The sequence below is a fragment of the Spinacia oleracea genome, chromosome 3 (genome assembly GCF_020520425.1).
Source record: "Spinacia oleracea cultivar Varoflay chromosome 3, BTI_SOV_V1, whole genome shotgun sequence".
Lineage (NCBI taxonomy): Eukaryota > Viridiplantae > Streptophyta > Magnoliopsida > Caryophyllales > Amaranthaceae > Spinacia > Spinacia oleracea.
In genome coordinates, this window is record NC_079489.1 from 140,277,225 (window position 1) to 140,304,344 (window position 27,120).

General features: G+C 36.2%; 1 protein-coding gene and 1 long non-coding RNA gene across 4 annotated transcripts; both read right to left on the minus strand.

Moving 5' to 3' along the window:
• Nucleotides 1–4,704: 4,704 nt before the first annotated feature.
• Nucleotides 4,705–25,651, minus strand: LOC110798971 (B3 domain-containing protein Os01g0234100). 3 transcript variants are annotated; one of them, XM_022004166.2, is made up of 7 exons: nucleotides 25,258–25,651; nucleotides 24,325–24,356; nucleotides 24,086–24,206; nucleotides 23,634–23,840; nucleotides 5,951–6,035; nucleotides 5,418–5,837; nucleotides 5,183–5,323 (listed from the first exon to the last, which is right to left on the minus strand). In XM_022004166.2, exons 1-7 carry the CDS (start codon nucleotides 25,318–25,320, stop codon nucleotides 5,316–5,318), a joined length of 936 nt encoding a protein of 311 aa, XP_021859858.1. In that variant the 5' UTR covers nucleotides 25,321–25,651; the 3' UTR covers nucleotides 5,183–5,315. The 3 variants fall into 3 exon arrangements, with proteins under 3 accessions (XP_021859856.1, XP_021859857.1, XP_021859858.1); XM_022004164.2 differs by having other exon boundaries at nucleotides 4,705–5,837; nucleotides 25,258–25,645; XM_022004165.2 differs by lacking the exon at nucleotides 24,086–24,206 and having other exon boundaries at nucleotides 4,705–5,837; nucleotides 25,258–25,647.
• LOC130470544 (uncharacterized) lies at nucleotides 12,354–16,904 on the minus strand. The gene is made up of 4 exons (XR_008931143.1): nucleotides 16,869–16,904; nucleotides 16,683–16,784; nucleotides 16,433–16,577; nucleotides 12,354–12,762 (listed from the first exon to the last, which is right to left on the minus strand). It is a non-coding gene; the product is annotated as an uncharacterized lncRNA (long non-coding RNA).
• Nucleotides 25,652–27,120: the final 1,469 nt, after the last annotated feature.

A 27,120-nucleotide genomic window follows, 5' to 3' on the forward strand; every position in this document is an offset into this window, starting at 1 on the left:
CTTTTACAAATCCAACACTTTTTTCGAATTCGATACTTCAGTTTGTGATCTTACATTTTTAAGCACCGATCCTTCATCTGATAGTGAATTCAGGTCTTGATAGTTCATGATCATATTCCAACGCCTATTGAAAATGTTTGTGATTCTAACATATTGTGACGTGTTCTTTGGGTTTGTAAAAGTGTAAAACTATTGTCAAAACAAAAGATAGCAAAGAAGAAGAAAAGTTTGGTTTAGGTGGTAAAAAAAACAAGTTTTACACTTTTTGTAGGTGGTAAAAATACAAGTTTTGTTTTTTAGATGGTAAAAAATAATTTTCGATTTTTTTAGACAGTAAAAAATAATTTGTCCTTATAATAGTTATGGTTTTCTTTCATATATTTGGACCCCATCTGCTACGGCGAATTGCAAAATTGTCACGTAAATTATTAAATTATCTAATTTTTGTAAAAATGTAAGGCAAAATCTTGGTTTTGGTCTTTGGTCAAGTAAAAAAAGATTTACATGTCCAGGTGACCGGCCTCCAAAAATAATGGACCCAAAAAATCGACATCAAGTCAAAAGAAAAATGTAAACATCAAATCAAATCAGAAAAATAAGCAAACAAAAGAGTACGCCTAACATCATTGCGGTATAACAGAAAAGCCCCCAATCTCATCTTAATGCAGCCAAAATAATGGACCACAATCTCACTATTTTAATAACTTTAAAAAATAAAATACAAACATCTGCTCGATTTTTTATTTTTTTTTTTTATAGGGAAAGAAAGTCAGACTACCTCACTGAACAGGCAAACCTAACTAATAAAAAAATAGTTCTTTGGAAAAATTATATTTTACAGCTAAAAAAATCAAAATTTTATTTTTCACCGACCTATAAACTAAAACTTGTAATTTAACATCTAAAATATCAAAAAGTTATTTTTTATTATTATTAAAACTAAAACTTGTATTTTACGACCTAAAAAAATTAAAGCTTATTTTTTACCTCCTGAAAACGGAAAAATTATAGGTCAAATAACCTTTTCATCTATTTTTCCGTTTCCAGGTGGTAAAAAATAAGTTTTTGTATCTTTAGGTGGAAAAATGTAAATTCTAATTTCTTCAAGTGGTAAAAAGTAATTTTTTGATTTTTGTAGATGGTAAAATACCTTTTCTCCTATTTTCTTTTTTGGTTTTTCTTCTAACGAATGGAGTCATGGAGTACTTATAAATTACAACTGGTCATGACTATCTCCGGTTCTTCACTTTCTCTCTCTCTTTCTACTACTACATCTCTACACGACATCCTCGATTATTGAACTCCCTCCAAAAAAAAAAAAAAAAAAACTAACTCAACATTGGTAAGTGTTTATCCATGTACATACAGGGCCGTCTTAAACTATTTGGGGCCCTGTGCTAACAAATCGGGCATCTTAAAATATACTCATTTATATACTTTTTTTTGTAGTGGTTAACCATGTGAATATCAACTAGCTTTTGGCTCGTTCTACGCACGGGTTATATTTTAGAAAACTCAATTTAAAAAAATGGTAAATGGACACATCAAAATGATAAAGGTATAAATGTATAATATGTAGTACTTCACTGAAAACTTTCACTAATAATTTTGATAGTACGTAGACAAACTAAAATTTCCAAGATATATTGGGTGGAAGCATTACTTTTATGGAATATATTATGAGCTCCCACAAGACCACAAATACATTCTTAGTTTAGGAGTATATTTTTTTATCCAAGGGGTTTAAAAAAATTGAGAATAAGAGAAAGATGTTAGTTCGAAGTAACTAAGTTAAGCATAGGTATTCTTTAGATTAAACCAAAGAAATCCACAAATCTTCAATATGCTAAGAAATTCACCATTGTTGTTTGTTGGATTAAAAACTATGTTTCAGTTGCCAAGTATACATGAAGTTTTGCACCATATCCTTTGCATCACTATCAAGAAAACTACCAAAAAGGAAAATGACCTAAGAATTAACATTTGTTGATCAAGCTAACCAAATATGATATGTCAAAATTCTGGAAAATATCAAAAGACTAAACCATTTATTAAAAAAAAACTCAAAATTATGCTTATAAAGTTAGGGGTGCGATAGTAGTAGATGTCATACATATTTCTAAACAAAAATGCATCCATGTTTGTCGGTTTTTTAAGTCATTTTTAAAAGAACTTGAAATATGATGACGATTGAGGCAAGTCAGGCAATGGGCTGGGATGCAAAGAAGATGCACCGTTGATTTAAATGGGCTAAAAAATGAATATAATGATAACATTAACTAATACCAACCTCATTAGAATAAATATTTTTCCAGAAAACAATAGCGTGGGCATGAATTAGAAGTTCATACGGAGTTACATAATTTTAACTTCCACCCACCCATAGAAAAATATTAAAATTCTTCAGAATGAAGAAATTTAGCAAAATACGTTAGGGAGGAATGTCGGTCTATAAAAAATTATAAACATGTAGGTTTAATAAATAGTCAAATTCATTAACCTGAGAATTATAACCATCTGAAACCATCAAGCCTGAACTTACTATTGTGAATGTTATTGCGGATTTAATTTTTATACTAACTCACGGTAAGCCATTTTCAGAATGGGTCCCCAAAAATTGGTGGGCTCTTGCACAAGCCAATAGTAAGGCTTGTGTACACACACCTAATTGTGGTCTCATAAAAAAATATTTAAAATTTAGGGACACACGTTATGGTAGAGATAGCTAGCTGACTAGCTCCTCTAATAAATGAAGTGACTCAAGAGTTACCTTGAATTAGCTCTCCATAAAAAGCTACTCGAGAGCCCCAATGTTGGCCAAGAACTAGCCAGTTATTATTGAAGAACTACTTAGAGAGTCATTCCAAAACCCCCAATGTACATGCTCCAATGCAGCTCACAAGGACCATAAGTAATTAAGTTCAAAATAAGTTTCCTAAAAGAAGTACAAGTATATAAAATATGCCTAAATTCTAATGTACACATGAGTTATGAGTATGTCTAGAAATAGGTACATCCATTTCTGGACAAGTTAGTGAAGGTCAACCTTGCAAGATCTATCAGCAAGTCCGGTGACTTTCAGGGGCGGCGCTTGGGCGGTGCGAGCAGCGCGACCGCGCAGGGCCCCCAAAATAAAGGCCCCCCAAATTAGTAAATAACATTATTGAGTTGCTTAATGTACAAGGAGTTATTAGTGGCGCAGTGGTAAAGAGAGAATACAAGCATGCAATGTTACCGAGGTTCGACTCCTAGTGCTTCCCTTTTTCCCGAAAAGATGCCATCTATATTTTCTCTCTCTTTCAATCCAGCTGTACTCCAAAGTCTTCAATACTACTAACCTCTTATTATTTCATCTCTTTTTCCAAGAATCTTTTAGGTGCTTCCTATTAAAACTGAATTTCTAGCTTTCAACTTCTGAAGCTTTTAAAAAATGATCGATTAATACTCCGCATTTACTATACCTTCACTAATTTTTAAAATTTTTACGTTTAGTATCATGAATATGGTTTAACAACACCGAAAAATGAATTTAACTTCTTAAAATAATAATCAATTGTCACCAATTTTAACACGATATTAGGGGCGTAATTGTCCATTATGTTACAATATAAAAGAAAATATTTAAAACGTAAAGATTTTCTATATTTATGTGTCGTAACATTAATTTGTTTGTTAATCCTTTCAAAAAAAACTTGTGTTAGTTAATGATGGATAATTTTCTTAATAATTTTTTTGTTTTGAAATATTTTTCCAAAAACTAAAAAGAGTACAAAGTATTAATTATTACTCCCTTCGTCCCGGAATACTCGACCCGGTTTGACCGGCACAGAGTTTAAGGGACTTGAATTGACTTATTTAATTTAATAGGTAGTAGTTGATAGTGGGGTATTATTTTAATGTAGTTAGTGGGAGGTGGGTTAAGAGGTGGGGTTGGGGGAGAGTAGGGGTTGAATTTTTAATTATTTTTTGTATGGAGTAGGGGGTAGGTGGGTTAATAGGGGTGGAGTGAGAAATAATATAATATTGTTAGAATATTTCCATTTTTAGAAACAGGTCAAGTATTAAGGGACGGCCCGAAAAGGAAAACAGGTCAAGTATTCCGGGACGGAGGGAGTACTTTTTTAGTTAAACAAATTTGTCACGTTATTTACAGTATACAAATGATTTTGAAAACGGGACATCCAAATACTTAATAGTTAAGTTATACGAATTACTTAAAGTACAATTGTTTGTTGGTTCAATGGTGATTAAAGCTGAACTTGGTAGGGAGGACTCATGTTCGATCCCCACAACAATAATTGAGAGGGGATTGGAACCTATCCACCCACAACTCGCCTCGAATTCGGATTAACCCTAAGGGTGAACCGGGTGCTAACACAAAAAAAAAAACGAATTACTTAAAGTGAAACTTATAATACTTTGTATACGCTTGTAATTTTTTTTATCCTCTTTACATATTTATTTTGATTCATAAAAAGGGCCCCGATTTGCAAATTCGCACAGGGCCCCCATTCACTTTGCCACGCCCCTGGTGACTTTAAATTTTCTTTTAAACTTTCATTCATATTTGAACTAGTTTTATCCAATAAGACCTTAATAATAGCATATTAGTATATTACACTCAGTCTTGCGACTTACAACGTACGTAGTATAACTTTGCAAATAAATGATATGATCAGATTCATAACATTAACACATTTACAATACTAGAAAATAAGATACATACTTCATTCAGTATTTATCTATATATACAGAAGTGCAGTTCTTTAACCTCAAATATGTCTGTCCACTTAATAATATTACACGACTCAGGCGATTACAGCTTTTCCATATTACAATGTTACCATCAAATCACTTTCTCTAGTTCTAATTTGTTCTCCTAGACTAAGTGAATTTCATAATATTAAGCTAATTTCTAAATATATCACCTAAATAATAACACCTACTTACAAAAGCTGAGAAGATTACTCAGAAAACCAAAATGCACAGATGTTACCAAAAACTAAACTCTTTGCTACACTCGGAAAACATACAAAATGAGATTGACTGCATATAATTAACATAACTAGTCGAGACTAGAGATTAGAAAGTAAGAGCACTAACCTGTTTCTGAAACCTGGACTCGTGGTTCTCAATCTCTAATTTTAGCCCCTCGATTTCATCAAAACACTTATCAAAAACACTAACTAATTCGCGGATTTTCTCTTCAACATCTTTTATCTCACTTTCAGAGACATCATGCTCCGAACACAGATCCAAATATTGCTGCTTGTTCTTGGCAGCTTCGGCGTCAGAGGCAGCCCTTTGAAGATGTTCTAAACGACTGACCAAAAATTCAACTTTCATTCCAAGAATTTTAAGGGACTTCAGTTTCACATGCCATACAGAAAATTCATCATTAAAGGTTTGGAGATTACAGCTTTTTATTGCAGTAGCAACGTTGACAGTCTCGATGATGCTTCCAGCTACCAGAACAGGATTAATTCCCTTCATGAGATTATTATTATGGAGCAATGCACCCTGACTGCAACAAAATTCGTAGTAGCTACACTTGATATTATGAGGAAGGTCGTACTTATTCTTCAGAAAATCATCTATTACAATGAGGAACTCTTCAAAGCTTGCTATACCGTTGCCATCAACAGAAGCAGAAAATAGAAGATGTTTGGATTTTCCTGAATTTAATTCAGTTCTCTCTATTTCTGAAGTTTTTTCCTGCTGCAAAATTTGAGGATGTTCTTTAGAGGGGGCCTCTTGGTCTTTATCTTGAGCTATTGCTGACAGAGAAGAGGGTCGCTGTGCTTCAATAGCCTGCTCAAGGGTGCCCACTTCTTGATCTGAACATAAAATTGGTACAAAAGCAAACATTAGAATTAACAGATACTACTCTGCATATAGCAACACAATAACGGCCAGAATAAGATGTAGATATCAACTGACTTAACAATACCATTTCGTACAACTTCAGTTGGGAGATTTTGTATAACACGAGTTACAGTTTTCTCTGTCACGTTACATTTTCTTAATATGTACACCTGCAGAAGATTCGGTAATGAAGTTAGGAGTCAGAAACAATAAGGATTTCCACAAGAAAATACCAATGATAACTATAATTCAGATAATTATATTCAGCTTGAGAAGTGATGCGGAGAAAAAAATTCACCCTCTGAAGAGATGTTCCACAATTTAAAGGGGGGTGTCTAAGGACTCTAATCACTCTATGTGGTGATTTCATATATTTGCCAAGTCGAGTCTCTCTACATAACACATGTAAAAGGTCGAGTTCAACACTTCCACCCAAGCCTTTCCCTCTTCTTTATGCAATTCCAGTTTAGAAAGTTTGTGTTAGAAAGTAAGTGTGAGTATTGTGTTCTACATCGGAAGATGAAGCAAAGAGTTTCTAGTTTATAACCTAAGTGGGATACTCCTCCTATTGCCAATTGGTTTTAGGATGGAATCTCAATTGGGCTGCGTTCGGGGGCTTCTTTTCCTCCTTGATTCCCCCATCTGTTATAACACTCTCTGAAATCCGACAAAGTTAAGCAACTAGATTCTTAATTTTTATCAGTGATTACAAATTTACGTTGGATCTTGCTTGTGAACGATTATTGGTTCTGGGAACATGAACAAACAGAACTCTTTTTAGCAATGCATTCCTTGTACTTTTCAGTTATCTTTCAACATTGACACAGTGCCTCTCTTCAATTACCCATGTTTGCTAAGCAAGAATAGGGACATTTACTTGATGATGGATTGATAGTACATGATAGCTTCTCTCAGACTTCTCATACCAACTTCAAGTCTCCAGACCAACTTCAAATCTACTTCTGGAGGCTTGGCAGAATATAAGCTCTCGCACACAGTTTTCACTCCTATTTTGCATAATAAGCAATAGCCACGGATTGAGTCATCAACAAGTCAACAACATGCATCATGTCAATACTTTAGTGCCATTTGCATTTGATCTCATCAATGTAGAGTCAAGGTACGTCAAGGGCGTGTATCTTCCATAAAGGGGTTCCGACACTGAATTACCTATCCAGGTGGAACTTCCAATCCTCTGTTTATGCCTTTTCGGCTCTATTTACTGTTCATATAAACGAAATTAGAAGAGGCAATCTGGAACCTGATGATGGGAGTTGGGAGCTAATCTGGCGCCTCTGAGCTCAACAACGAATTAGAGTGTTTCTTTGGATAGTGTTACATGACAGATTAATGTGTAATACTAAGAGTCAAAAGATGCATTGCGGATGACCCAAGATGCAAACTTTGTGCAGGTGATAACATCGACGAATCTGCCCTACATGTCCTTCGTGATTGTAAAGCAGCTTGTGAGGTGTGGAAGCAGGTTGGTGGCCCAGCTAATGCTGCAAAATTCAGAATGGGAAACCTCAAGCAATGGATCATCCGCAACATCAAGGTACAAGTTCGAAATAACTTATCTCCCGAACTTTGGCCTACTTACTTCGCCATTGTGGTTTGGTGGTTATAGAGATGGAGGAATTGTGTAGTTTTAATCGTACACAAGAAATGCCTATAGATGATAATAACTTTCTGCTAGCTCGATTTGAAGAAACCTGGAAAGCTATGGGTAATGATGTTGTAGCCTTAAACACCACCCTCTTGGTACGAACATAAGCTTATAATAAATGGAAGCACCCACCTGCTGGATGGCTTGTACTTAATACCGATGGTGCTGCCAAAGGAACTCCTGGTCCGGCGGGAGGGGGTGGCCTCATTAGGGATGGTAGAGGCAGAATGGTATGTGCTTTTACCCTTAACATGGGAGTGTGCTCTTCCTTTAAGGCTGAAATCAAGGCAGTGGAACATGGTATAGAGCTAGCAATGAGAATGGGAATCTCCAAACTGCAAGTTCAAATGGACAACCAAGCAGCACTACTAGCCCTTCGAACTTCGAAGTACAGAAGATTACGGAGGCGAGTGTGTGCACAACATTAACAAATGCAGACAACTTCTATCTAACCAAGCATGGCAAACAGAAATTATACATGTATTCAGGGAAGGTAATCTAGCTGCACACTGGCTAGCAAACCAAGGTGTCGTCCAGAACAACAAGATAGAGTTGATTCAATTCCCGCCCCTAGCTTTAGGGCGCATTTTACATCATGATGTAGTATGCGTGGCTATGCCGCAATTTATTCCTCCTTAATTTTTGTAGTTTTATTTTCCGGGGCCTAGCCTCTCTTTTGCATCAAAAAAAATACAAGCGAAAGATGGAATTGAAACTCATGACAAGCTAGCCAATGTTTTAGATGTTATTAAATTATACTCCCTCCATTCCTTTTTGTTCTTCCCATTTCCTTTTTTAGCATTTCTTTTTGTTCTTCCCCTACTGAATCTTTACTATTTTTGGCCATAGTTTTTTTACCAATTTACCCTAAGATTCCCCACTATTTACAAAAAATACCCTAAGATTCTACCCTTTCCCACCCACTTTTACCCCACCCACCTTATTTAATTAATTAACCTAACCCCACCCCCCTCCCTTTATAACCCGTCCCTATCTCACAATCCCTCTCTCACCTCTCATTCTGATTTCTCTCTCTCACCTCTTCGGATCTCTCTCTCTCTCTTATTTCACTCTCTCTCTCTCTTAAAATCCCTCCCCTGTTCTTGAGAAAACCCTAGGTTTTCCGCCTCTGATCTGGGTTTTCCTCTCCAAATCTCGCAAATCTGAAACGTTTTCGCCGAAAAACGTTCATAAAAATTACTCGGATTCATTTTCCGATCAGATCCCCTCTATTTTTGTCCCCTTTTTGGTCCCTAATCGTCGCTGATCTCTGTTTTTCTGGTACTTTATGGGTTCTTCTTTGTCTAGAACTCGAGGTGATTCTGGGGTGGGAACTTCTGGTCAAAGAATCCCCGATTCCAACTGTGATTGGGGATCCAAGTGCAACTGTCCCAATAACGAGCATTCCTACTCCGCCGAATATAAAAACAATCTGTATTTGGCCCAAAAAGAAAATACGAGTACTCGAAACTATTTGGAAGAATGGTTTCGGAAGAGGGAAGTGGAGCCAGGAGAGGAGGTTGAGTCAAAATATGACGATCGGAAACCCACTCCCTCAGATCTGCGTTTTTTCGGTGAAGGAGATTCCGATGAGGTATTACTTTTGATTTTTTGCGATTTTTTAAGGGTTATTGATGTCGGTGTTATTAAAATGGTTTGATGATTGTTTGCATGTCTAAAAAAGTGGGATTTGATAAATGTTGGATTTATTTGGAGTATTGTTCATTAAACTCGGATTATTTTTTGGATAAGTTGGTCTGATTTCCCATTGCATGTGTTAAAAATGCAGATCTGGTATTATTTCGAATTTTTTGGGAATTTTTTGGAGATCTGTTGGAATCATTCGGGCTTTTTATGTTATTCTTTGCTCTGTTTTCTCATTGCATGTTGTTAAAATTGAGTTCTGATTGTATTTTGTGCTCTGTTTTTTCATTGCATGTTGTTAAAATTGAGTTCTGATTTTATTTGGAGCTATTTGGAAATTATTTGAAGAAAATCGGAATATTCATGTGTTTTGTTGATCTGTTTTCCCATTGCATGTGGTTAAAAATGGGATCTGGATGTATTTGAGATTTTATTTCACAATTTTTGGGTAAAAATGGGATCTGGATGTATTCGGAAAATTAGTTGGATTTTAATGGAATTATTGTGTGATTTGCTCTCATTTATCTCATTGCATGTGGTAACCTAGGTGATCTGAAATTATTTCGCACTTTATTTTGAGTTGTTTGATGATATCTGATTTTAATTCATGGTCCCCTGTTATTTTATGATGGCACTAATCATGTTGTTTGTCCCCTATTGATTGCAAGGAACCAAGTGGGTCTGATTCATTTGATCTGGTGTATGTTGGAGAGTGTGAAAATGAGAATGCTGATGCTGTTGGGTCTCCAGGACAACTTTCATCTGGTTATCCCTCCTCAAAGAAAGGAGAAAAGGGAAAAAAATCGGCTTCAGCGTCTGATGATGCTTAGATAAGTCTGTCTCCTTTCTCCCTTTTTTCATTTTATTGAATGCTGGCTAGCTGTGGAGTCATAAGGTGGATGCCAACAACTGTGATCTGTTGTTGGCCAGGGGTGTTGTTGTTTGGATGATGATGTTGTGATTAGTTGTATGGATGTTGATGTTAGATAATGATGTTATGATATTGATATTGATAATGATGATTGGATGATGGTGTTTCCATATGGTTATGAAATTTTGTGGAATGTTGTTTGTGTGATGAACATGATTTGATGGCTTAATGTCCCCTGTTTTATGGTATGTTTTGTGTATGATAAATATGATGCTTTGGTGAGTATGAGATTTGATCAGTATAACTATGTTTTGGATTAGTAAAGGCATGAAATGAACATAATTTGGGGATAGGGTTTGGGTTATTTCAGTCCTCTCAGTGTGGCCTGGTGTTGCTTGCTTAATGTCCAAGCATGTCCCTTTAGGATACAATAATGTCCCTTTATTTGTTGTGATCGATGATGAGTCTTTTTTTTGCTGAGGAACAAGTCCAACTAACCACAAATGCTCGTGCTGCCATTAGTATCAGTAATGATATTTCTCGGGCGCTAAGTGTTTGTGGTTTGGAGTTGTTTTAATGATGCTTGGGGACATTCTGAGATCAATATTAGGAGGTTTGTGATCTTCAATGATGTGATTGTTGATATTCTGAGATCTTTGTTTTGATAATTGTCCTTTAACTTCTTTTGTCGAACGGAGTGAATGTCATTTCACACAATGGAATGTGAATATCAATCATTCCGTTCGGCAGAAGAATGTTAAAGATATGATAGTATTGAAACTACTTGATCAATGATGTGTGTCAATATGTCTGAGAAATGAAACCCTACATGTTAATGATCTGTTTAATGCTTCATGTCCCATGAATCAGTGGAGGTCTGTGATGAGTCTTTCATTTGATGAGGTTCAAACCCTATGCTTTGATCAGTTCAAGGTGATCTGATGCATTGTTGATTGTTATTGTTATGCTTGATCTGTGATGAGTCTTTCATTTTCTGAGACTCAAACCCAATGTTCCAATAACACTTGTGCACCATTAGCATCATTGATGCTCTTCCGGAGCTAAGTGTTAGGGGATAGGGTTTGTGGTTTGGAGTTGTTTCAATGATGCTTGGGGACATTCTGAGATCAATATTAGGAGGTTTGTGATCTTCAATGATGTGATTGTTGATATTCTGAGATCTTTGTTTTGATAATTGTCCTTTAACTTCTTTTGTCGAACGGAGTGAATGTCATTTCACACAATGGAATGTGAATATCAATCATTCCATTCGGCAGAAGAATGTTAAAGATATGATAGTATTGAAACTACTTGATCAATGATGTGTGTCAATATGTCTGAGAAATGAAACCCTACATGTTAATGATCTGTTTAATGCTTCATGTCCCATGAATCAGTGGAGGTCTGTGATGAGTCTTTCATTTGATGAGGTTCAAACCCTATGCTTTGATCAGTTCAAGGTGATCTGATGCATTGTTGATTGTTATTGTTATGCTTGATCTGTGATGAGTCTTTCATTTGCTGAGACTCAAACCCAATGTTCCAATAACACTTGTGCACCATTAGCATCATTGATGCTCTTCCGGAGCTAAGTGTTAGGGGATAGGGTTTGTGGTTTGGAGTTGTTTCAATGATGCTTGGGGACATTCTGAGATCAATATTAGGAGGTTTGTGATCTTCAATGATGTGATTGTTGATATTCTGAGATCTTTGTTTTGATAATTGTCCTTTAACTTCTTTTGTCGAACGGAGTGAATGTCATTTCACACAATGGAATGTGAATATCAATCATTCCATTCGGCAGAAGAATGTTAAAGATATGATAGTATTGAAACTACTTGATCAATGATGTGTGTCAATATGTCTGAGAAATGAAACCCTACATGTTAATGATCTGTTTAATGCTTCATGTCCCATGAATCAGTGGAGGTCTGTGATGAGTCTTTCATTTGATGAGGTTCAAACCCTATGCTTTGATCACACTAGTGGAAAAAATACCTGTTGAGGGGGGCATTTTGGGTTTATTGAGGCGAACAAGGCCCGCTGCGACAGACGTAGCTTCAACAGCTCAGTGATCTGTTGAGGCGGGCTTTGTTCGCCTCAACAGGTGATCTGTTGTGGGGGGCTTTCAAAAGCCCGCCTCAAAAACCTCTACAGAAAGCGCGAAAATAAGGACCTGTTGAGGGGGGCATTTAAGAAGCCCGCCTCAACAGCCTCCTCTGTTGAGGCTCACTTCTTAAATGCCCCCCTCAACAGGTCCTTATTTTTGCGCCAAAAGTTCATATGTTGTTGAGGCGTACATTAAAAGCCCCCTTCAACAACATTAATTTTTTTTTTTCCAAATTCTTTTAAAATATAAAATAGGCGGCAATAACCACAACTAGATATATACTCCATTGAGTATTGAAACCTGTACCCAATCAACACCAAAATAGCAAAGGTATGAATCTGCTTATCTTTGATAAATAAATCATTACATTAACTTCATTTATATTAACCCAACAGAGCAAAGCGTATATATAGTACGTATGTTTACAATTTTTAAACACCTAGCTAGTCTAACAAATTACAACTAATATTAACAACTAAAGACAAAAGGCTAGAGAGCTAATCTAACAAATGTCTCTAATCCAGCCACTTAGGTCCCTTTAGATCATGCATTACAAACCTTAAGTAAGGTCGTGTTGACTTTCTTCCAATCGACTCGATCCCTAGCCTGCAAGTTGCATGGAAGGAAAATATATATGAGTACCAAAGTTTACACTCACGATATTGTCTTTACATTCCATTGAAGCATAAAATTAAAAGATATAGTTGCAGACTATAGAGATAATTAAGTACGTTGTTGACCTATAACGACCCAATGAGCCTTAAATGTGCATACGTAGATTAGAATGAGTTTTAGAAAGTTAAAGCTATGTATATTAGTAATGTAATAAGAATCAAATGAGTCCTTAGGTTCTTTAGTTCAAAGTTGGGAGCGGAAATGTCATTTTAGCTCTAAACATGACCTATAACGACATAATGAGCCTTAAATGTGCATAAATAGATTCGAATGAGTTTTAGAAAGTTAAAACTATGTATATTAGTCATGTAATAAGAATCAAATGAGTCCTTAGGTTTTTTAGTTCAAAGTTGGGAGCGGAAATGTCATTTTAGCTCTAAACATGACCTATAACGACCTAATGAGCCTTAAATGTGCATAAATAGATTCGAATGAGTTTTAGAAAGTTAAAACTATGTATATTAGTCATGTAATAAGAATCAAATGAGTCCTTAGGTTCTTTAGTTCAAAGTTGGGAGCGGAAATGTCATTTTAGCTCTAAACATGACCTATAACGACCTAATGAGCCTTAAATGTGCATAAATAGATTCGAATGAGTTTTAGAAAGTTAAAACTATGTATATTAGTCATGTAATAAGAATCAAATGAGTCCTTAGGTTCTTTAGTTCAAAGTTGGGAGCGGAAATGTCATTTTAGCTCTAAACATGACCTATAACGACCTAATGAGCCTTAAATGTGCATAAATAGATTCGAATGAGTTTTAGAAAGTTTTAACTATGCATATTAGACATGTAATAAGAATCAAATGAGTCCTTAGGTTTTTTAGTTCAAAGTTGGGAGCGGAAATGTCATTTTAGCTCTAAACATGACCTATAACGACCTAATGAGCCTTAAATGTGCATAAATAGATTCGAATGAGTTTTAGAAAGTTTTAACTATGCATATTAATCATGTAATAAGAATCAAATGAGTCCTTAGGTTCTTTAGTTCAAAGTTGGGAGCGAAATTTCATTTTAGCTCTAAACATGACCTATAACGACCTAATGAGCCTTAAATGTGCATAAATAGATTCGAATGAGTTTTAGAAAGTTTTAACTATGCATATTAGACATGTAATAAGAATCAAATGAGTCCTTAGGTTCTTTAGTTCAAAGTTGGGAGCGGAAATGTCATTTTAGCTCTAAACATGACCTATAACGACCTAATGAGCCTTAAATGTGCATAAATAGATTCGAATGAGTTTTAGAAAGTTTTAACTATGCATATTAGACATGTAATAAGAATCAAATGAGTCCTTAGGTTCTTTAGTTCAGAGTTGGGAGCGGAAATGTCATTTTAGCTCTAAACATGACCTATAACGACCTAATGAGCCTTAAATGTGCATAAATAGATTCGAATGAGTTTTAGAAAGTTAAAACTATGCATATTAATCATGTAATAAGAATCAAATGAGTCCTTAGGTTTTTTAGTTCAAAGTTGGGAGCGGAAATGTCATTTTAGCTCTAAACATGACCTATAACGACCTAATGAGCCTTAAATGTGCATAAATAGATTCGAATGAGTTTTAGAAAGTTAAAACTATGCATATTAGACATGTAATAAGAATCAAATGAGTCCTTAGGTTCTTTAGTTCAAAGTTGGGAGCGGAAATGTCATTTTAACTCTAAACATGACCTATAACGACCTAATGAGCCTTAAATGTGCATAAATAGATTCGAATGAGTCTTAGAAAGTTAAAACTATGCATATTAATCATGTAATAAGAATCAAATGAGTCCTTAGGTTTTTTAGTTCAAAGTTGGGAGCGGAAATGTCATTTTAGCTCTAAACATGACCTATAACGACCTAATGAGCCTTAAATGTGCATAAATAGATTCGAATGAGTTTTAGAAAGTTAAAACTATGTATATTAGTCATGTAATAAGAATCAAATGAGTCCTTAGGTTCTTTAGTTCAAAGTTGGGAGCGGAAATGTCATTTTAGCTCTAAACATGACCTATAACGACCTAATGAGCCTTAAATGTGCATAAATAGATTCGAATGAGTTTTAGAAAGTTTTAACTATGCATATTAGACATGTAATAAGAATCAAATGAGTCCTTAGGTTCTTTAGTTCAAAGTTGGGAGCGGAAATGTCATTTTAGCTCTAAACATGACCTATAACGACCTAATGAGCCTTAAATGTGCATAAATAGATTCGAATGAGTTTTAGAAAGTTTTAACTATGCATATTAGACATGTAATAAGAATCAAATGAGTCCTTAGGTTCTTTAGTTCAGAGTTGGGAGCGGAAATGTCATTTTAGCTCTAAACATGACCTATAACGACCTAATGAGCCTTAAATGTGCATAAATAGATTCGAATGAGTTTTAGAAAGTTAAAACTATGCATATTAATCATGTAATAAGAATCAAATGAGTCCTTAGGTTTTTTAGTTCAAAGTTGGGAGCGGAAATGTCATTTTAGCTCTAAACATGACCTATAACGACCTAATGAGCCTTAAATGTGCATAAATAGATTCGAATGAGTTTTAGAAAGTTAAAACTATGTATATTAGTCATGTAATAAGAATCAAATGAGTCCTTAGGTTCTTTAGTTCAAAGTTGGGAGCGGAAATGTCATTTTAGCTCTAAACATGACCTATAACGACCTAATGAGCCTTAAATGTGCATAAATAGATTCGAATGAGTTTTAGAAAGTTTTAACTATGCATATTAGACATGTAATAAGAATCAAATGAGTCCTTAGGTTCTTTAGTTCAAAGTTGGGAGCGGAAATGTCATTTTAGCTCTAAACATGACCTATAACGACCTAATGAGCCTTAAATGTGCATAAATAGATTCGAATGAGTTTTAGAAAGTTTTAACTATGCATATTAGACATGTAATAAGAATCAAATGAGTCCTTAGGTTCTTTAGTTCAAAGTTGGGAGCGGAAATGTCATTTTAGCTCTAAACATGACCTATAACGACCTAATGAGCCTTAAATGTGCATAAATAGATTCGAATGAGTTTTAGAAAGTTTTAACTATGCATATTAGACATGTAATAAGAATCAAATGAGTCCTTAGGTTCTTTAGTTCAGAGTTGGGAGCGGAAATGTCATTTTAGCTCTAAACATGACCTATAACGACCTAATGAGCCTTAAATGTGCATAAATAGATTCGAATGAGTTTTAGAAAGTTAAAACTATGCATATTAATCATGTAATAAGAATCAAATGAGTCCTTAGGTTTTTTAGTTCAAAGTTGGGAGCGGAAATGTCATTTTAGCTCTAAACATGACCTATAACGACCTAATGAGCCTTAAATGTGCATAAATAGATTCGAATGAGTTTTAGAAAGTTAAAACTATGCATATTAGACATGTAATAAGAATCAAATGAGTCCTTAGGTTTTTTAGTTCAAAGTTGGGAGCGGAAATGTCATTTTAGCTCTAAACAGAAGCAAACAGAGGAGAAACACACAGATGGAAGTGAAATTCTAAAGACCACCAGATCAGAATTCACATGCAACAGCAGCAAGACCAGCAGATTAGTATTCAAAGCAATAAATTAGCAAATCCAGCAGACTTGTAATTATGGAAAAATTAAAGAACTTTACCAAATCCATGAAGATATAAACGCTTCCATCTTTGTGTCTAAACAACCTAAGTAAATAAATACTCGGTTGTAAAAAACTTAGCCCATTGCTCACGAACCACATCTATTTCCTCATCGGTATAAGGCGCATTTCTTGGAGTGTAAGCCTGAAATAAGTAACATGATAAGTAATGCTACTTGTAAATTAAGAATTCTACTACGTAAAAGTACTAGTATTAGTAGTTCAACTAACATATGGTAAAAGAACGAACATTGTCTAACCGCTCATCAGTGTTATGGTGTAACGTGACTATTTCATGCATGAACTTCATAACGTAATAGCCACACTCGTGGGCGCCGACTTGTTGAGCACACTGATTTGGAGATAAATCATAAATTATATATCCAAGTAGTTACCCAAAAAAAAAAAGTAAAGCTAATTAGTAAGCATGATATACCTTTACATGGAAGCCTTTCAACCCCTGCATAGTCGCACTGATCAGTTCTGTTCTGTGCACTGATCTGCACTGCCCAGATCAGAACTGTGCAGATCAGTGGACAAAACTGATCAGAACTGTGCAGTTATGTGCACTGATCTGCACAGCTCAGATCAGAACTGTGCAGATCAGTGCACAGAACTGGTCAGTTCTGATCAGTTCTGTGCACTGATCTGCACAGCTCAGATCAGAACTGTGCAGATCAGTGCACAGAACTGGTCAGTTCTGATCAGTTCTGTGCACTGATCTGCACAGCTCAGATCAGAACTGTGCAGATCAGTGCACAAAACTGGTCAGTTCTGATCAGTTCTGTGCATTGATCTGCACAGCTCAGATCAGAACTGTGCAGATCAGTGCACAGAACTGGTCAGTTCTGATCAGTTCTGTGCATTGATCTGCACAGTTCTGATCTGAGCTGTGCAGATCAGTGCGTAGAACTGGTGAGTTAAAAAAAACTAAGATTTGGTTTTAAGTCCAAACCTTGGTCTGATGGCTGATTCTTCTATTGCAAAATGAGGAATAGATGGATATAAGGAAGACAGGGTTGAATAGCTTGGTCTGAAGTTCCTCGAGAACTGGCACCAAGAAGCATAAAACAGAACATCTACACAGTCCTGATTGAGGTTGTACACCAAATGCAGCGCTTTTTGCAATGATGCTTCATCTCCCTTGAAAATTAGAAGTAAGCAAATGCTATTAGATTTAGTTGAAAAGTAACAGAAAGGAAAAAGCTCCACATAAAATAACATAGCTATAGAATCTCCTAATTTGGTTATTAAAGTCCTTTCTTAAGTTAAATATCAAACCACAGTTTGTTTCCATGCAACAGGATGGATAACTGAATGAGCCCCTATGCATGCAACTATGCAAGAGTTAAGCTACAAGCACCTGGCACTACTCATACTCAGCCATAGTCAAAAGCCTTGTAAGTAGAACTAGTTAATATGAGACTGGTCCTCGGCAAAGGAAGAGGCACGGAGGTTTGCTGCGGACTGTGCATACATTTTCAAATTTTGACAGGTGCTCGACGACCTGGCTTGATTAAATTTTTAACCAAGAAACAAAAAAAGACTAAAAAAATCTCTAGGGGGGCAGACTAGTTTTTTTCACACCGTTAACATAATACTTGCAATAAAGAAGTGTTTACAATCTGCGTTATTATCAGATACTGTAGCAGGCTATATCAGGTACACCAGCTGGTTGCATCAGGTACACCAGCTGGTTGAGCTGCTGCGAGCCCAAACCACAGACCGATAAATCCAACCTTGACCGAAAATGCCATAACAACTAGTACAGGCAATGCAACCAAGTAGAAGGTGACAAAGTTTATTGTTGCACCTATTTTAGTCCTTGTTGAACCTGTCAAAGCCCCACAGGCAGTTGTCTATGGACAGTTTCCGATCTCACAAAACCCCAGAATAGGAACTCAACAATAGCAAGAGCAATATTGTAGCATAATAAAAATGGAACTAAAAGAACTTGAAAATCAAAGCAGCAGCAACAACAGTCTCCACTGTCATACATCAGAATATTGTAGATAAGCGTGTACAAAAAACATCACAATATACTATAGTGAATACATCAAGCTATGGTAATTTTAGAGCCTATAAAGCTACAATCCAATATCAACGATTAGTTTACATCATTAATAAACTATCAATATTACAATGAACACATGAGTATATTTTATGCAGACATATTTTCAACAGATTCATATCGATTCGCTCCACTTAAAAGTTCAAACACTTCATTTCATCTGCATACTTTGGATCGAGCTACTCACATAGCTTACATAAACCATCACCATAAAAGAGACCTTCATCATTTAGACACAAAACCCATATCACTAACTTCTATTTTGTAACTGAACTAGAAAAATTTAACCTAACATCTATTTTGTAACTGAACTAGAAAAACCACAAATATCAAACCCTAATTTGTAAATTCATCCAATATTGAAACATTAGCCTAAATTCTCTGCATAATCAACTCATTATGCTCAACTAATTGAAGAGAAACTGAATTTTAAGACCAAGCAAAACAAGAATCAATTATAACCTAACCTTGATATATTGCGGCACTGTGTGAAACAGAGTCAACCGAGATAGGGAAGACGACGGTGGGGAAACTCTCCTTCAGATGGTGGTGGTGGAGCCGCGCGGTGAGGAAGGTGGTGGTGGTGGTTATGGTGGTGGTGGAGTCGCGCGGTGAAGAGAAGAGATGTGAAGAGAAGAGAAGTGAAGAGAAGAGAAGCTTATCGATCTGTACGTTTGGCGGTGGTTTTATTTTTTTAAAATTTAATGTAGCCTATTGAGGCGGGCAATTAAAAGCCCCCTTCAACAGATAGACCCTATTGAGGCGGGCAATTAAAAGCCCCCTTCAACAGCTTCTATCTATTGAGGCGGGCAAGTAAAGCCCCCTTCAACAGCTTCTGTAGAAGCGAACACTAAAAAAGCCCGCCTCAACAGAATAGTAAAATATTTGACCCGCGTTGACTAAGTAGCTATTGAGGCGCGCTTATGTATGCCCCCCTCAACAAGGGGGCTACAACAGGGGTTTTTTCCACTAGTGTCAGTTCAAGGTGATCTGATGCATTGTTGATTGTTATTGTTATGCTTGATCTGTGATGAGTCTTTCATTTGCTGAGACTCAAACCCAATGTTCCATTAACACTTGTGCACCATTAGCATCATTGATGCTCTTCCGGAGCTAAGTGTTAGGGGATAGGGTTTGTGGTTTGGAGTTGTTTCAATGATGCTTGGGGACATTCTGAGATCAATATTAGGAGGTTTGTGATCTTCAATGATGTGATTGTTGATATTCTGAGATCTTTGTTTTGATAATTGTCCTTTAACTTCTTTTGTCGAACGGAGTGAATGTCATTTCACACAATGGAATGTGAATATCAATCATTCCATTCGGCAGAAGAATGTTAAAGATATGATAGTATTGAAACTACTTGATCAATGATGTGTGTCAATATGTCTGAGAAATGAAACCCTACATGTTAATGATCTGTTTAATGCTTCATGTCCCATGAATCAGTGGAGGTCTGTGATGAGTCTTTCATTTGATGAGGTTCAAACCCTATGCTTTGATCAGTTCATGGTGATCTGATGCATTGTTGATTGTTATTGTTATGCTTGATCTGTGATGAGTCTTTCATTTGCTGAGACTCAAACCCAATGTTCCAATAACACTTGTGTACCATTAGCATCATTGATGCTCTTCCGGAGCTAAGTGTTAGGGGATAGGGTTTGTGTCAATGATGCTTGGGGACATTCTGAGATCTTATGTCAGGTTAGACAGGAGAGGCAATTCATGTATTGCAAAACATGTATAATGTGTTTCTGATATTCAATGATGTTAGTGTTTCTGATCTGTGATGTATGTGTTGATAACCTGAGATATTTGATTCTAAACATGTCCCTCACCACCAATCACCAAAGGGAATACAGATCATGTCACATCATTGATTGATCTAGTATCCCCTTTGGTGAATTGGTGGTGAGGTTGTAAATCATTTAGAAACAAATCTGTCAATGATGTAAAACAACTTAACTGAGAGTCAATGATGTTGCCTTGTTCATTGCTTTCTTGTTTTTGCTGCTTTGTTCTTGTTTCCTTACCATTACATCTTTTGGCACATCGGCATCCAATGGGGAAGAATTTCCATCTGAAAATGATGTGATATGCATTCTTTCCATTTGGATGCCGATGTGCTTAGAGATGTGATGTGAAAAAGTTTTTGTACTTATGCCTTGTGATCTGTGATGAGTCTTCATTTTATGAGTGTCAAACCCTTTGTTTTTCAATCAAACTCATGCACCATTAGCATCCATGATGTTTTTCAGGAGCTAAGTTTAATTGGAAAGGGTTTGATTCAATGATTTTTGGGGACATTCTGAGATATTTATGAATCTTTGTTTATGTGAGGCATATTCCATGTGTTATCAATGATGAATTGATTGTTTTTGTCAAAATTACATCTTTTGACGCATCGGTTTCAAAATGGGAATAATTTCCATCTGAAAATGATGTGATATTATTATTTATTTCCATTTTGAAGCCGATGTGTTTAGAGTTGTGATATTGCAAATGCTGCCTTGTTCTTAAGAACCCAATGCTGCCTTGTTTATAGTGTTGCCAATGCTGCCTTACCTCTTGTGCCTTGTACTTTTTCTGCCAATGCTGCCTTGTTCTTGTTATGTACTCATTTGATGTTTATTGCCTTGCCTTGATTACTCTACATTGATGTGAATAAGAATGATGGAAAAAAACTTTACTAAACTTAAACATGAGATTCATTCATTGATGCTTCCAAAAGATATGCTTACAAAATGTTTTGCCTACATGTTATGCTTGCATTTAAGCTTACAAAAGTGACACATTGGTTTTACTTGTCAATTTAAAAACATGTCCCCAAAACACAAAAAGTTATCTAATTGTTTTCACCTTGCTTCACTGGTTTGCTTTCCATTCATCATAGAGTTGCATGCATTCATTAACTGCCCATATAGGTGCCTTGACTTGCTCTGGCAGTCTGCCTTCATCTTCTAAAATCTTCTTCTTGTTGTGTGGAAGTTGGTAATCATTGTTGCCTTTGTGTTTTAGAATCTCATTAGAAACAAACTGTAATGTCATCCACACATTAGACAATGTCTTAGGATGCAACTCATTAAAAGAATCATACACTGCTCCACTTAAGTCCTCCACAGTTTTAGGCATTTTCTTGTGCATAAGTGATTGTATTGACCTGAAAAATCCCAAGTCCAAGATGTTGCAATCTGGACTGTTTGCTGGCTGTTGATTCAACACAAAAGTGAACCCATCTTGTTTGTAGTGTAGTTGCCATTCAGGATCATTTTGCAATATATGTGCCTTTGCATTATCTTGAATGATATAGATGACCTTTTCCCCTTCATGTGGTGGCCACTTTGCCTTGATTGCTGGAATTAGCATGTTGATCATCATTGCCCTTGTTTCAATTTGATTCACAGACTTCACTGGCTTTGTTTCAATGGTCCCCTTTACTCTGTTTTTTGATGTCCTCTTGGCTGCAACTGCATTTGTGAATGGAAATATGCCTATTTTACCATCAAATTCACAATTCCCATTTTCACCCCACCTTGGTCTGGCTACTGCTGCCATGAACATGAATTTTGGTATCTTGGTTCTTGAACTTGCACTTCTATGTGGATAGGGTTCATTGTTTGCAAGATAAACTCTCTGGTTTTTTTGAGTCAAATAAAACCACTTCTCATCAATATGAATGAAGTCATACATGCTGTAATATGTTGGTTCTTGTGGTATAGTGTAATCCATTATTAGTCTGAGTACCCACCTCATCCTTGCCATTTTGCATGCATCTGAAATGCCTGGATGCAAGGGACTTGAGTGTGGCTTAATAATTTTCCTCTTGATGAGCCTCCATACTGTTGTTGGTCCCAAATTGAGCATTCTTGCAAGATCTACAATGCATGTTCTGTCCCCCATGGCTATTTGTGCAATAGAGTCATATGTGACTTGAACCTTTTTCCTGCCACACTTGTGATACTTACTTTCCACCACATATGAATTCATTGCTGCCTTCTGCTTCTTTGCTTTGTCCCATATTGACCCTATGGTTTTTCTGTTGTAATCAAATTCTATGGCTGCATCCCTTATTGTCCCAAACAAAAGAGTTTCTGAATCTGGAATTTTTCTATTCAGCAGGTACACCAAAATTTCAAGCCTCAATTCATTATTTATTCTAGGAGTCCTAGGCTTATGATGATCTGTTCTGGGTGTTGCTGTTTGATGATGAATTGGTGATGCATTTTCTGATGGTGGTGGAAAGTTCAAATCAAAAAGAAATGGTACCTCTTGAAAGTTGGTAGTTTGCTGCTGCCCTTCCCCTTCTACTTCTGGTACTTGCTGTACATATTCAGTGCTGTTTGGTACATCTTCATTAAACCCAATGTCCCCAAATCAGCAGCAGTATTTTGAGAAGCTTGTACCAAGTCAGCAGCATCATCACCTACCTCTGAGTCAGAATCGGAGTTAATGCCATCGCCTTCATCATCAGAAAATCCGAGGAAATCGTCATCCTCTTGATCTGAAGCCATAAAGTCCCCTGTTTTTTTGCTATTTAATGCTGAATTGAGGAATAAATTTTGGTGTTTTGCTTGTATTTATTGAACTTGGTAAAAGTCAGATTTTGGTCTTTTGTGGGGGGAAAGTGACCCTATTTATAAAGGGAATTCACTATGTCAACCCCTCAAAAATTTGGAGGGAAATTAAAAATCCCCTGTTTTTTTATTTGGGGGGAAAATTTGGAGGGAAAACTGAAATCAATTGTTTGGGCTTAATTTCCAGCCAAAAAAAACGTGAGTCATTGTATGATTAAATCTGATTGGTCCATGTAAGAGCTGATGGGTCCCATACCCCATGTGACTGAATTTTTTTGCTGATTTCTTTCATTACTTTAATAAAATATCTACTTTTCTCCCTATTAATTAAATACTTTCTCTCTCTTTACTTTATTCAATTTCTTACACCCAATCATTATTCTTACACCCAATCATTACTCATATCCCAATACAAACCAAGATTCAGTTTTCTTAAACCACACCCAACATTCTTTAGGGGAAGAACAAAAGGGAATGGAGGGAGTAAAAGCAGGCAAGACTATAAAGGATGAAAAATCCATAGCGGAAAGGATAGTATGGATTAGCAAATGACTACCTTAAATTTGGTAGGCTTTACTAACTGGAATACCAGGACATCGCCTTCTGACAGTTTTTTGGCTAAAGAAAATCTTCTCCACCCACCACTGAATGCTGTCTTCGCTGCAAGATATTTTGCTCCGTATTTGTTACCATTTTCATCTTCCAGGGTGAAATAAGTCTCCCTTTGTGGTAAATACATCTTGCAAAAAGGATTAGGGAGCCCCTGATGTAGATGAAATCGAGTTAGAGGTGAATTACATTCCTGTATTTCAAAGATCAATATCTATGTTACACGGAGTAAGCTACAAATATCTAACATAGATATGAGTCCAGCTGCAGAACTCAGCCATTTGGGGAAAATCTAAATGAAAGTGTCCAAACCCATGATGGAGTGGCATGAAATGAGAGATCCATGGAACATATACATACACCAATATGAAAATGCCTGAAAACAGAATAGGTGCTAACCATCCAAAAACAACCAGCAACATGGGACTTCAACAAAGGTTTTGTGAAGCTAGGATATATTGCCTCTAATCTAGAGCGAAGCTCCTCAGCCTGACGAAGTACTGATGACTTAATGTTTCCCCTACAGATTAAAGTAGTGCTTACAATACATACTGACAATTGGATATACGCGATACAACAAATGACAAGATCAAAGAGGGGATTGAACCATAAAGTAATGTTTATTGTATTTCACTAACCTCTTAGCTTGCTTCTGTTGATAATTTAAACCCTGTAAAACATAAATGATATTTCCATTAATCATATCCAAAACATAGCAACAAAATTCAAATAAACTTCTAGGGTCAGCAAGTGAAACAAATCTCATTAATAGTAGTCAGAACCTTTTAGGAACCTGCCTTTTCAGAACCGGAACCTGTTGTTCAGGTTTTGGATCCGGGCAACAAAATTGGAAACCTGTTGCAATAAGTTCCGGTTCCGGTTCCGGTTCTTAATTTTTTGGAACGACCTTGATTGTTGATTACCAAATAAAAACCTTTTGTTATTTGGAAATATTTGTAAGTGCATTATGTAAGCTTTGAGCCAATTTCACCTCTTTCTCTCATGTTATGATTTGTAAGTGCGGTACACATTCAAGGGGGTGCCAACTGCCAAGAGATTGTGAAAATTAAGAGATAATGCATACTTTATCTTTCCCCATTTCAATTCCAGTGATTTTTCAATTAAAGAGATTTCCCAAGTAAATTTAGTGCCTTCGCACTATTATTTTTTTGAAGTGAAGCTTAACTATTAAATTATTAATTAAAGCAATTTTCTGCTTTTAATAAAGTATAATCATTAATTTGAAACGGAAATACATCATCATATTCTGTTGCTTCTCGATTTGATTTAATATTGATTATCCCCTATTCTTTCCCATAACCTGGGTTTAGTTATTTTTTTCCTCCAATTTTTCAAGTCTGCAATTCATCATTTCCAGGATTTGATTTTGTTTCAAAATTAAAAATCAAAATCATAATTCTTCATATGATTCTAAAAATTGTTCAGTCTCCACATGCATTCCTTCACACTGTACAATAATTTATTGTTCATATGTAATTTGAGCAATTGATGAAACTTCTACTATTTGCCTTGAAGAATTAAGAAATAACAACTTCAAAAAAGTTGGTTACCTTGGACGGAGAAGCGGACAATTTCTTCTTGAAATTCCGAATGTTCGTCTTCAGCTCCTTCATATTTACCCTGTAATTGGTGTTATCAAAACGATGATTTTACAACAGATTTAGGGTTACAACCCAGATTTTTTTTTTCTCTTTTTTTTTTTTGGGGTAGAGCAGAGCATTTTAATTGTTTCGATTTCAATTCGTCACCCATCTCTTCCGCTTTTTTGACATTTGGCGTTGGTCGCGTTGTATATTCAATTATTAATTGAATATTTTCTTTAACAAAAAACATACAAAAATGAACGGGTTATTCGGTTATTCCAAAAATAACTTATGAATTGTAAAAGAAATTGTTGTTTTTTGTTGGAGGAAATTAATAAAAGAACGAAGCAACACATTACTATACTTTGTGTTTTTCTTTTGACAAAAAACCTCTAGTGAGAGAAAAAACCTCTAGTGAGAAAACTTCTAGTCATCTCCTCCTCTTCGACAGTGTGTACGATTCGGATAAGCCAGATATGGTTATGACGGATCCAGTTGGTCAAGATCTAATGCCTCCAGTGGTACCTGCATCAACAACACCAACTCAAACTTTTTGAGAAGCGGTGGCCAAATCATCACAATGGTTTGAAGAGGTGAGAAATATCGTTGCAACTGCAACGGAATGGGATGATGAGGAATACATGGTCCCCAATGAAAATCTTAATGTTCAATTCTCTAAATCAACTTTGGAACGTCTTCGAGCCCCATGGAAATTGACCCTTATGGGCCGATGTATGGGCCTATCTGTCCGTTCAACGTTCATGGATCAACGAGCAAGGATTATGTGGAAAGTTAAGGGATCTTTGGAAACTATTGATTTAGGTCAAAATGTTTTCCTGTTTCGTTTCTCTGTTCAAGATGATTATGAAAGAACGCTCTTTGGAGGCCCGTGGTTCGTGTTAGATCATTACTTAATGCTTACTAAATGGAAACCAAACTTTCGCCCCTCAATTCATTCCTTTGAATCGATGGTGGTTTGGTTACGTTTCCCTGAACTTCCGGTGGAGTATTATGATAAACAGGCCCTGTTTGAAATTGATGCGGTTGCCGGAAAGCCAATTCGCGTCGACTACGCAACTGATCGTCTAACTAGGGCAAGATATGCACGTGTCTGCGTAGAGATAAATCTTTCACAACCTTTGGCCACGAAGGTGTGGGTATGTGGCTCTAATCAGGTTATTGTTTATGAAAATATTACGTCCTTATGTTTTGGGTGTGGAAAGATTGGCCATGAAAAGGCTGCTTGTATTAGTGCTCCCACTTTGAATTCTGGCCCAAACAATAGTGTGGCCATAAATGCCCACATTTCGCCAACTCTAACTATGGACAAAGATGCTCCTGTTCCTGGTCAACAAGATGCAACTACAATTGGATCTGGGCTGGCCCATACTAGTATTGAGTGTTCAGATGATTATGGTCCATGGACCCTAGTCACGAAGAAACGGATCCACCGAGGTAAAGTGGACCATTCCCGTTTAAAAAAGGAAACGGGAAAAATGTGTCCAATGCTAGGATTAATGAATACAAGAGAAATACTAATTTAAAAACAGGTGGGACCCAAAGATCTTCTAATGTGCAGTTTACTTCAAGAGCAAAAGATTCCACCGCTGTTCTTCCCCAATCAGCTGCTCGAGTTAATTTAGGTAAACAGGTAATTAATGATGTGTCTAACCCTACTAATGACATCCCTATTGGTTTAGATGTTTCTGCAGGTATTCCTAATAAAGGGATTTTTCAACTTCCTTCGCGTGTCGAGAAGGCCACTAATGAAGAGTGCCACTTGTCTATTCCCGATGGGGAATGTAGGGTGTCTGCATGCTACAGTAATAA

Bases quoted from the DNA above. Each gene is read 5' to 3' on its own strand.
- LOC110798971 (XM_022004164.2), bottom strand. From the start codon at position 25,320: ATGAAGGAGCTGAAGACGAACATTCGGAATTTCAAGAAGAAATTGTCC. The intron at 23,841-24,085 runs GTTAGCACCTAT...CATCTACATCAG, and splicing joins TTGCTGGTTGTTTTTGGATG to GGGCTCCCTAATCCTTTTTG. The intron at 6,036-23,633 runs GTAGTCATTTGC...AATCTTCTGCAG, and splicing joins TAAAGCCTACCAAATTTAAG to GTGTACATATTAAGAAAATG.